Source organism: Grampus griseus (genome assembly GCF_964374135.1).
Source record: "Grampus griseus genome assembly, chromosome: 5".
NCBI lineage: Eukaryota > Metazoa > Chordata > Mammalia > Artiodactyla > Delphinidae > Grampus > Grampus griseus.
The window spans coordinates 62046108-62059054 of NC_138998.1; the positions used below are offsets into that span (position 1 = coordinate 62046108).

The 12947-nt window shown below is 37.7% G+C and overlaps 1 protein-coding gene across 1 annotated transcript in view; it reads right to left on the reverse strand.

Moving 5' to 3' along the window:
• Positions 1-12947, reverse strand: part of EHHADH (enoyl-CoA hydratase and 3-hydroxyacyl CoA dehydrogenase) — a 51829-nt gene that overhangs the window by 22686 nt on the left and 16196 nt on the right. Inside the window, exon 5 of the mRNA XM_082654909.1 lies at positions 6374-6478. Within this exon, the coding sequence (XP_082511035.1) occupies positions 6374-6478 (105 nt within the window). The remainder of the gene's footprint in view (positions 1-6373; positions 6479-12947) is intronic.

Below are 12947 nucleotides of genomic sequence, written 5' to 3' on the forward strand. Positions count from 1 at the left end.
GTGTTAAGTTTGTAGAGAAATTTGCAGCTACTTCCCAAATCACATTTTTAGATATATATGTTAACCTCCTACAATCCCCTCCCACCCATAACTGGCTCCAAAACTGCTGATTGCAACATTGACCATTGGAAATTTCCTTCCTTCTCAACTTCTTTATTGGATGTGGAAACTAAATAAGTGCTCTTAATCTTTTCCTTTTGTTATTTTTTTAAGTCAACATTTCAGCAGTGGGGGTGGGGGAAGTGATGCGGAGTGAGAATAGGCTGAATTAATGAAATATTTTTACAAATGGAAAAAGAGAATTCAAAAATTTTACAGGTACTTTTAAAACTGAGATATAAATCACATCAGTAAAAGTCACCATTTTAAAGTTTGTTAATTCAGGAGTTTTTAGTATAATCACAAGGTGTGCAACCATACATGTTTGTTTTTTAACCATGCAGAACTGATTTATTAATATCTTTAAGACAGCAAGTAGTGTTTGCATGTAAAAAGTCAAAGCTAGGAAAAGTTATCTCCATTCTCACTCTTGTTCTCTGTACATCGGTGGTTCTCAAAGTGTGGTCCCCAGAATACAGCATCAACATCGCCTAGGAACTTGTTAGAAATGCAAATTGGGCCCCATCCCAGATGTACTAATTCAGAAAGTAATGAGTGGGGTCCTATAATCTATGTTTTAACAGACCCTCTAAGTGATTCTGATGCACAGTAACGTTTGAGAACCGTTCCTCTAGATCAAGACAATTGCACTAGCTTCACTAGCTATAGATTTGTAAATGCACATATATTTAACATCTATATATATATATATATTTTTTTTTTTTTTTTTTTTTTTTGCGGTACGCGGGCCTCTCACTGTTGTGGCCTCTCCCATTGCAGAGCACAGGCTCCGGACGCGCAGGCTCAGCGGCCATGGCTCATGGGCCTAGCCACTCCACGGCATGTGGGATCTTCCCGGACCGGGGCACGAACCCGTGTCCCCTGCATCGGCAGGCGGACTCTCAACTACTGCGCCACCAGGGAAGCCCTACATCAATATATTTTAATAAAAAATATTTTATATTTATACATTCATATTTATAATAAACATCAGTACTATTTATATCATATATTTATAATAAATATCTGTACTATTTATATCATATATTTATAAAAAATATCTATTATAAAACATAAATATACATTTTTATAATAGATTTTTGTGAAGCCTGTCCTTCAAATCAATCCATCAATTTTGTCTGCCAAATAACCACAGTCTAACAGCTATATTTAAAAGCAAACAAAGGAAAAAAAGAAAGGAAAAGCACAAGACCTCAAATGAAAATGAAATGCAAAATATGTAAGCCTAGCTAAGCTACACATTTTGTAAGATAATAAGTGTAAATGTAGATAAGATTCTCTGAGCTAGTCCTTCATTGATCTGCCCGATTTCTCTACCTTGTATCTCTAGCGTTTATCTATTACAGGGCAGCACCAAGAAATCATAGGATTCTAAACAGTGGAACTCATTTTTTTTTTTTAAGTAAAAGTTCCAGAGTTTTCCTTGGGATTCTAAACCCTAAACCTCAAAAGGGACACAGTAGAGCTGCCCAGGTTGTAGCAAGACAAAAAAAAACTGGAGCCCATAGGGTCTCAGAATACAGTTTGAAATCAGCTTATTTTGTTGAAACATTTCCTTTCATTGATGAAGAAAATAAAGCCCCCAAAGCTGATTTGTTAGGGTCCATATAGCTATGGGTTAAAGTTATAATCCAGGCCTCCTGACATCCAATCCTAAACCTATTTCTCTACTAGACTGTACCCCTTCCACACTGGCCAGGCATCCCTTTTTCCTTTGGGTAAATTTAATGACTCAGATAATAGGAAAAGATAAACATTAAAAAAAACCCAAAAAACAAAGGTCTTCTCTACCTACCATCCAGATACAACCGCTGTTAAAAATCTGTTATATCTCCTTGTTTTTTTTCTGTATGTAAATATGCATATGAACACACACACATTTGTGCAACTTCCTATCTGGTTGTTGTTTCTACTTAATACTACATGTAAGCATTTTTCCAAGCTCTTCAATTTCCTTTAAAAATGGAAGTTTTAATGGCTGAATGGGGTTGCTTCACTGAGATCTATCATCTTTTATGCAATTAATCCCTTAGAATTAGATATTTGAGTTGTTTCCAACATTTAATAATGATAAATAAAGCTTCAGTGAGTATCACTGTATACAAATCTTTGTGTACTTCTGTGATTATTTCTCTGTGATAAACGTCTGAGAATAGAAATAATAAGTCAAAACATAAGAACAAGCTTCAATGCATGATTGCCCAATTGCCGTCTAGACAGGCAGGATATACTACAAGCTGTTTAATAAGTGCTTATTTAAATTCAGTCTGAGCATATTATTTTTTCTATCTTTGCTAATTTGCTTGGAAAAAATTAGTGTCTTTCAAATCATGAATGGTTTTATATTAATCACCAAGTTTAAAAAGCATTTAAGAATTAAGCATATACTTACTATATGATCCAGCAATACTACTCTTAGGTATTTACTCAGGAGAAAGGGAAATATAATGTCTGCAAAGACTTGTGTACACCCATAGTGAAAACAACCTAAATGTTCATCAACTGATAAATGAATAAACATATTGTGGTATATCCATACTATGGATTATTATTCAGTAACAAAAAAAGAATAAAAAATTAATACATGAAAGAACATCATGAACCTCAAAAACATGCTAAGTGAGAGAAGCCAGACACAAAAGACTACATGCTATATGAAATTCTAGAAAACAAAACTATAGTAACAGAAAACAGGCCAGTGGTTGTCTGCGGCCAAGGGCAGGGGAGAGAATCTACTGAAAGAGGCATGACAATACTATTTAGGGTGATAGAACTATATCTTGATTGTGGCAGTGGTTATACAACTGCAAATGATTACAGAAATTCATCGACCTCTTCATTTAAAATGGGTGAATTTTATTGTGTGTAAATTATACCTCAAGCTGGAAAAATCAAAACAAAAGCAAAAATCATTTAAGAAATTCTGGGGGGAAAACAACTTATTTTCATTTTTGTGTATTTTCTTTAAATTTTTATCTGTCACAGACCTACTAGAGAATGGACTTGAGGACACGGGGAGGGGGAAGGGTAAGGCTGGGACAAAGTGAGAGAGTGGCATGGACATATATACACTACCAAACGTAAAATAGATAGCTAGTGGGAAGCAGCCGCATAGCACAGGGAGATCAGCTCGCTGCTTTGTGACCACCCAGAGGGGTGGGATAGGGAAGGTGGCCGGGAGGGAGACACAAGAGGGAAGAGATATGGGGACATATGTATATGTATAACTGATTCACTTTGTTATAAAGCAGAAACTAACACACCATTGTAAAGCAATTATACTCCAATAAAGATGTTTAAAAAACAACAACAACAAAATTTTTGTCTGTATTCATAATATTCTATGTAACTATAAGTATAGACTATATGTAATTTTGTATTTAGACATTTTTATATCACAATTTTACATTTCTACAAAGTTTTCATGATTATCATTTAAAATAGTTATACATAATTGTCCAAAACCCAGAACCATTCTCCTATCGCTAACAGGTAAATTACCAAATTTTAAAGCAAATGATTCCTCCTCAATATTTGGATGCCACCAAGTGGACAAACTGTAATATTACTTAGATTGAGTAGACCTTTTTAGAAATTTAAAAAAATAACAATTTAGTGTTTAAAATTTTAATGTAAAATTAATTTTTAAAACTAAATAAATTTTAGTAATTAAAACAGATGCTTTTATAAGTGTACCAGACCATGATGCTCATCTATCTCTTGTAGTAACTTAACTCTCAAATCTGAATCTCTGGAAATCAGTCAAAGAAAAGAACTTCTGTCAAAATCAGGGCCTTTACAAACTAAAACTACAGGTGTAAATGATAGACATGGGTCTCTCTTAAGCCCCAAACCAAAAACCATTTAGGGACCTACAAATGCAAATAGCCTTTGCTGTAGGCCAAATGACTTCCAACAAAACAATAAGTGCTTCCAGGAGGCACAATGAAACCAGTGATGAAACTGTGGTGAAGATTATCTGGAAAGCAGAGAAAGACAGCAGGAAACTCATTCCCCTTTGGGCAAAGCCTTGCTAACTCTCTTTAGAGTCACCAGTATTCTCTCCTTACAGTTCCTGGCCTTTCCAGTTCAAGCTTTTGCTATTGAAATGAAACAGTAACTGGTTAGAGCCACAAAAAGAAAGATTATTTCAGGGAAGTGTTTGGTCCCTGCCAGGGTGGACAAAAGAAGGACTTTTTCAAAAGAAGCCTTTGAATGACACCTAGCCATTACCTACCACCAACCGAGGGAGATGAACACTCTGCCTATAGCCCAATATTCCTCCCAATTATTTTTTCTGATGCACTTTAACCCTCTCCATCTTGCTGCCAACCTCCATAAATCAAAAAGAAACATTTTTTAAAAAAAAGAAATCTAGGAATGCCACTCCAAAGAACTCTTAAAGGAATGTCATGAGTCCATAAAGTGAGAAACCAGTGAGAGAGAGAAAACGTAGCTCACTGAGACAGAACCATGGCTTCATTGTGGTAAATTATAGAGCTTGTCTTCTAATGGCTGAAATGTTTGTTTGCTTGGTTTTTCTTAAATTTTAGTTATGTTTCTTAATAGAAGATACACTCATTCAATAAAAATTCAAAAGGTACAGAAGAATAAAAAGGGACGTCTACTTTTAACTGCTTCTGCTGGCTGGTCAGCCCCATTCCCAGAGGCAACCATCAATCCTCTCTTGTGAATAGTTACAGAGGTATCCTGTACAGAGACAGTTACATATATACGCTCTCCCTATATAAACATTCAATCCTATCCCCCCTTTCTTGTTACACAAATGTTGCACCACTGTACACAATGATGCGTTTTTCATTTAACCATACAATACATCATGGCATTCATACCATGTCAATACATAGAGTTTCTCATTCATTTTAAAACTGTATTTGCAAATGAAGCAACGGACAAAGGACTAATCTCCAAAATAGGTCATGGAGCTCAATATCAAAAAAACGACCCGATTAAAAAATGCGCAGAAGACCTAAATAGAGATTTCACTAAAGAAGACATGCAGGGCTTCCCTGGTGACGCAGTGGTTGAGAGTCCGCCTGCCGATGCAGGGGACGCGGGTTTGTGCCCCGGTCTGGGAAGATCCCACATGCCACGGAGCGGCTGGGCCTGTGAGCCATGGCCGCTGAGCCTGCTCGTCCGGAGCCTGTGCTCCGCAACGGGAGAGGCCACAGCAGTGAGGGGCCCGTGTACCACAAAAAAAAAAGAAGAAGAAGACATGCAGATGGCCAAGAGGCACATGAAAAGATGCTCAACATCACTGATTATTAGAGAAATGCAAATCAAAACTACAATGAGGTATCACCTCACACCAGTCAGAATGGCCATCATCAAAAAATCTACAAACAATAAATGCTGGAGAGGGTGTAGAGAAAAGGGAACCCTTTTGCACTGTTGGTGGGAATGTAAATTGATACAGCCACTGTATCAACCTCCAGTATGGAGGTTCCTTAAACAACTGAAAATAGAACTACCATATGACCCAGCAATCCCACTCCTGGACATATACCCTGAGAAAACCATAATTCAAAAGGACACATGTTACCAAATGTTCATTGCAGCACTATTTACAATAGCCAGGATATGGAAACAACCTAAATGTCCAACGACAGATGAATGGATAAAGAAGATGTTGTACACGTACACAATGGAATATTACTCAGCCATAAAAAGGAACGAAACTGGGTCATTTGTAGAGATGTGGAGTCTTGTCATACAGAGTGAAGTAAGCCAGAAAGAGAAAAACAAATATTGTATACTAACGCATGTATGTGGAATCTAGAAAAATGGTACAGATGAACCTATTTGCAGGGAAGGAATAGAGACGTAGATGTAGAGAATGGACATGTGGACACAGAGAGAGAAGGAGAGGGTGGGACGTATTGGGAGATTAGGGTTGATATATACACTACCATGCATAAAATAGATAGCTAGTGGGAACATGCTATAAAGCACAGGAAGCTCAGCTAGGTGCTCTGTGACGACCTAGATGGGTGGGGTGGTGGGGGGCAGGGAGGGAGGTTCAAGAGGGAGGAGATATAGGTATACATATAGCTGATTCACTTCATTGAACAGCAGAAACTAACACAACATTGTAAAGTAATTATACTCCAATTAAAAAAAAACTGTATCATATTCTATTTGGATGTACCATAAAATATTTAAGGAGTTCCTTATTAAGATGGACATTTAACTTGTTTCCAATTTGTGCTAGTTTTATTATTATCTTCTTTACCTGAAACTCTCTGGGCAAATTTGATTGCTTCTTCAACCGGATCCGAGTTCACAATTTTATCTAGAATACCCAGCTTAAGAGCTTCATTTGCCGAAATATGTCTTCCTAAAAGAAAACAAAATAAAACAAATCAAAGAACAATGTGATAGTAAACCAAAAACATCACTCTCTCTAGTAGGAAAATTCACTTGTCCTGGGTATAAACATCTGTTACTAAATAAACAAGCACCACGCTGACTGTTACAGTGGAAAGATTACTGCAGAGGTAATCAGAAAATTTGGATTCAAGTTCCAGCTCTACCTTGCACTATTTGTGTGAACTGTACTAGGACCACAATTTCTTCGTTGGTAAATGGCAAAAATTATGCTTACCTTGGTAATTCTCAGTATTAAGTGAAAATAATACATTTTCCTTCTATTCTATAAATCTCTATTAGAAGCACTTTATGAACTATAAATCTATATAATAATGAGGATTTATTGTTTGATAATAATACAGATAAATAAATAACAGAGGTAGTAGCTGCACAGCAATAGCAATACTATCTGTTCTTATACTAGCATACACCATGGGCTGCCATTGATTACGAACTGAGCTCAAACACAAATATAGTTGGATAGACAGGGGAGAAGAATTATTAAGTTGATATCACATAAGTTATAATCAAAATTTCACAGGAAAAGTGGGGTGGACCTCTGCCATTTTTTGGCTACCCAGCATCTCGACCCTCCCTTAGTTTGTGGAATTGCTAATGTGTGAGCTTTGGAGCTAAAAAGGAAGCTAAAAAAGAAACAGAGATGATCAGACAATTGTTCCTTCAGACCTGGCACTACGGTGTGTCCCATGATCCCAGGCTTGGCAAACTGAGTGCTCAACTGAGGGTTTTTAGCTGGAGTGAGTAACACTAAGGAACAGCAACAGCGTAAATCTCACTGCACAGGTGGTGACATCTAGTGTCTGGTGGCGGTGGTGCCAGGAGCATCTACCATCCACTAGTGACACTTGGCAGCCTCTGGTATAGACTGGAAGCTCTAGGAGGTTACAGAAGTTTGATGAGGGTTTGCATTACTCCCATGTTCTCCAGCAGGCATAGATACGTAATTTGATCTGCACACTCTGAAGCGGGAGGTTAAGGGATATAAACTTCCCTCACCACAGGGTCAGGAGAGAGACAGCAACACATTGCTTGCTTGTTTACCAGCACCATCTGGGCTTCTGAAGAGCAATCACCAAGTCAGTCTTGCTGGCAACAACTCCATGGTCTTTGCTGCTCTTACAGAGTGTTGGTGGTTGCCATCTCTGAGACAAACCCTCCATTCCCAGTTCTTATTAGTGCTTCGGAGAGCTACCAATGGCTTTTCTTGATCAGATAGACAATTCAATGATTTTGGGCAGGGGTCACTCTGTAACAGCAATATTTGGGCAGTTTTCTGGAAATGCCTTTGAAAACAGGCTTCCAGATCTCCGCCTGGGGTGAGGAGGGCAGTGGGGGGTGGGCAAGTGGCTTCAAGGGTGAAGTCTCCTCTGTACAAAATCACTTGAGTGAGGGGTGAGTGAATCAGACTCTCTAGGTTAAGGGGCCCAAAGGGACACGGAATGGAATATGAAAACCTGGGTACTAAAAGGATCTTTGGGGCAACTGAGCAGGGGAAACATGAGATGTCCACAGGATGAACTGAAAATTCCATTAGCTGTAATGTTTTCTTCTGACCTGGATTTCACAAAAGTTGCAAGGACCACTACTGTTCTTACGGAGTCAATGAGATTTCAGGTACTTTTATTCTGTTTCAAGGACCTGAAGACACAGCTCTGTATATCCAACCCAAATCCTCATGCTGAGATTTAAACTTGTTCTTTCTTGTGCTTTCTTGTTCTTTCTTGTGAGTGTAGATAATAACCACTGTCCAATCTAATAAAAGCCCTCCCTAGATCTACTATAAAGAGACTGGGGCAACTGAAGTTGAGACTTCTGCAAGCCAGGTAATCTCAATTCTTTCCAATTTTCTTTGTGGCTTCTTTTCCAAGCTTTAGAAAAAAATTTCTACATGGAACACTTTCCAGAAGCCATTTTAAAGTCCCCTTAAAATTGTACAGACTACTTAAAAAGATAGGTGTCCAACAAAGATGTTAAAAAATATAATAAAATAAAAAGATAGGCGTATGATTCCAATGTTAGCTTTCTTCTAATTCACTGTGACCTTCTCTATGCAAATCAAAATCTATCATATTCTTACTATTTTTACCTCTTTTCTTCATCATGTTAATAATAGTGATATTTCTATAAGCAGCAGTGCTTTGAAAAAGGTGAATCTTAGTTCACTTTATTTCTTTTTGTCAAAGAAGCCAGATTCCTTCCTGATTTCCTCCAAGATATTCTTGCCTTTCAGGCTTACTACTGAAAGCAGGAACACACAATTCCTCAATATTCCCCCACATGCTTTAATTTCTATAAACCTTAGAATTTACAGACTCATTTCACACTATTATGATTTCCCCCTATATATATATATATATATATATATATATATATATATATATTTTTTTTTTTTTTTTTTTTTTTTTTTTGCGGTACGCGGGCCTCTCACTGTTGTGGCCTCTCCCGTTGCGGAGCACAGGCTCCGGACGCGCAGGCTCAGCGGCCATGGCTCACAGGCCCAGCCTATCCGTGGCATGTGGGATCCTCCCGGACCGGGGCACGAACCCGCGTCCCCTGCATCGGCAGGCGGACTCTCAACCACTGCGCCACCAGGGAAGCCCTCCCCCTATATTTTATGCTGCTTTTCTTCCTTTCTATTTGGTCTTTTGCAGAATTAACCCTCTCATGTGCTTTGAATTTCTGTAGTATGTTGGGTTGATTGTAAGCATCCTCTTATGAATTCTGCATTAGGTACTTAAAATAGTTCGCATTCTTAAAAGTATACTTATCATACCACTGTAAATTAAAGCAATTTCTAATCTAATTTATTGAAGAGAAGAAATTTAGTTTTTAACTCCCTTTTCATGCTCTAAAGAATTTATAACATCTCCCCATTTAAAGGGGGAAAAAGCCATTTCAGACTTTATTCTAATTATATATTAGTAACTGTATAAATTTTATACTAGTAATTATATATTAGTAATAATATAGACTCATTATTTTCTAATTTGGACCATGTGTGCACAGTTTTGTATTGTGGTTTCTGTGTCAAAACATAAGTGTATTGGGGCTTCCCTGGTGGTGCAGTGGATAAGAATCCGCCTGCCAATTCAGGGGACAAGGGTTCGAGCCCTGGTCCGGGAAGATCCCACATGCCACAGAGGAACTAAGCCCCTGCGCCACAACTATTGAGCCTGTGCTCTAGAGCCCGAGAGCCACTACTACTGAGCCCGTGAGCCACAACTACTGAGCATGCGTGCCTAGAGCCTGTGCTCTGCAACAACAGAAGCCACCGCAATGAGAAACCCGCACACCACAACTAAGGGTAGCTCCCGCTTGCTGCAACTAGAGAAAATCCCACACACAGCAACGAAGACCCAATGCAGCCAAAAATAAATAAAATAAAATAAATAAATTTATTTTTTTAAAAAGTGTATTGATTAGCAGTTCTCAAGTTTTTTAGTCTTGGGACCCCTTTGCACTCTTAAAAATTATGGAATACGCCAAAGAGCTTTTTTTTATATGGGTTATTTCTATTAATATTTACTATATTAGAAATCATAACTGAGAACTTTAAAAATGTATCTTTATTAAATCACTTTAAAATAACCATGATAAACCTATTACATATTAACATAAATAAATTTTTATGCAAAATAACTCTATTTTCAAAATTTTACAAATTTAGTGAGAAGAGTGTTGTTTTATATTTTTGCAAGTTTCTTTAATGTCTGGCTTAACAGAAGACAGTTGGATTCTCATTTCTGCTTCTGCATTCAATCTGTTTTGATACCACATGGCATACAATAACCTCTGGAAAATTCCACTGTATATTTGTGAGCGAATGAGAGTGGAAAAGGCAAGCAATATCTTATTATTATGAAAATAGTTCTGACTCCATGGACCCCACCCCCACCCCCTGCCCCCCCATACACAATAGTCTTAGGTACACCTAGGAGTTCCTGGGCCGCACTTTAAGAACTCCTGATTTAGACCACATTTAAGACTGTATAGCATCTTAGTATACAAATGTTCCATACGTTGAGAATTTATTTGTGGCTGGAGTGATTTTAGCTGTTTCAAGAGTAACCTTTTGTTGTGTTTTGTTTTTATCCTTTGGAAGCTTGCAGGAGTCTATTTCGTGGAAATTTAAAATCTTTATCAAAATACAAGGCATTGACATCTCATCAGTTTTTCCAGGAAAATGAGGTGCTTACTAAAGTACAATTTCTGATTCCTTTATGTATCTGAAGAGATTCTTCTATTTTTTCCTATGGTTATTGCTTCTCCCCTTTTCGCTTTGTGCTCTGGGAGCTTTTATTATTCATAGCAGAGGCCTCTATTATAGACCTCTCATGTCTGCTGCCTTCATTTACATTTTCTGTATTTTTTTAGAAATTCTTCTGAATTCTATAAACGTGTCTCTATCCTCTATGTTGCTGATTCAGTAGTTTGTTCTAGTGCATCTTTTTTTTTTATTGCTTCAAAGTTATTTTGGCTAATGTTTTGATTTTAAACAGGGTGTTCTTGTTTAATAAATAAAATATTTTCTTTTCTAATTTAGAATATTGTGAGTTTTCTAAGATTTTTTGTTGCCTTTAATCTGTTTCAACAGACTCACATTTATGTTTCATTTTTCTAATGACACAGAATATTTTCATAGCTTGTTTTTTTTTTTTTTTTGGTCTGTTTTATTTGTCTTAGTCATGAAATAATATTTGCTGATATTTATTATTGCTGACTGGGAGCCCTGGGTATTAAAACTCACCCTTAACATCTTGTTTGAGTATAGAGAAAACCCACATGGACCTAACTAAATCTGAAAGACTGGCAGGATAAAGATGCCATTCGCAGCTTCTTCCCCAGTATCCTGGGTGGCAAGAGGTACCTCATCAAAGACTAGAGTCTGAGGGCATCCCTGTCCTGGGAAAGATCATAAAGTAACTATGGGGCTGAGACAAAGCTCTATGAGAATAGAGAAGAGGCTTTCTATGCTGTTCAGAAAGACGGGACCTAGAAAATAACAGCAGAAGCAACATCAGGGCACTGTAGTTTTCATCATTTGATTGGACAGAGAACGTCAGGGAATGAACTGCATTGTGCCCAAGCGTGTGTTTTGTGGTTACTGCTAAAGATTCGATTGTTTTCAGGTGGCATTTTAAGGGAATTGTGGAGAAGCGTGGCTGTTGTAATTGTTCCACTTTCCAGAATTATCTCTCTTATGGTTTTCAGAAGAGCAGAAAAGGTTAGCTATTTATTAATTTAATCTAAATTTATTTACTTATTAATTTCCTAGGGGGCAGTGCCTATAGAGCTGGTATTTTTCTTCATTAACATCAGTAGGGAATCTTCAACTTTCAGTAACAATTTTTTAGCATCCCTTCTTAGGAAAAAAAATGTTTTCCAGAAGCAAGAGTCTTAATATCATCATTATTAATGGCTACTGTATTAGTTTCCTATACAGATTACCACAAACATTGCATCTTAAAACAGCACACATTTATTATCTTAGTTTAGGAGTCAGAAATCTAAAATAGGTCAGCAGAATTGTGCTCCTTCTGGAGGCTCTGAGAGAGAATCTGTTCCTGGGCTTTTCTAGCCTCTAGAGGCTGCCTACATTTCTTCTTCTCTTCCTCCATCTTCAAAGCCAGCTGTGTATCATCTTCTCTCCCTCCTGCCTTCCTCTTCTAAGGACGCTTGTGATAAATTGTGCCTACCTAGACAATCTAGAATGATCTCCCATCTTGAGATCCTTAATTTAATCACACCTGCAAGGTCCCTTTCGAATGTGAGGTAATATATTCACAGGTTCTAGGTATTAGGACGTGGACATCTTGGAGAGAGGCATTATTATGCCTACCACAGTTACCATTTATAAAATGTCTCCTCTGTGACAGGTACTATACCAGAAGCAAGTCATGTAATTTCATTATTCCTTACACAACTATGTGGTTGTTTTACTGATGAGAAAATGAAGACTGAGAGAAGTTCAGACAATCTCCCTTCTAAATTTCAGGCCAGTCTATCCAACTGTCTACCTGACACCTCAAGTTGGATGTCAAACCTTAACATGTCCAAAACTAAGCTCTTGTGATTCCTCCCTACAACCTGCTCTACCAGCAGAATTCCCCTTTTCTCAGTAATGGCGCCATCCTTCCAGCTGCTGAGGCCATTAGAATCATCATTTTCTCTCCCCTTTCCCTCACCTCTCACATTTGGTCTGTCACAAAATCCTGTTGGCTCAAAATATATCCAGAATTTGACCACGTCTCACCATTTACATTGTTACCACTCAGGTCTAACCTCCCATCATGGCTCCCTTGGATTATTAAAGCAGGCTTCTAATCAGTCTTCCTATTTCTGGCCTTACCTCCACTTAATATATTTTCAGTAGCCAGGGTGATCTTTTAAAAAACATAAGTGACAGCATGTTTGTT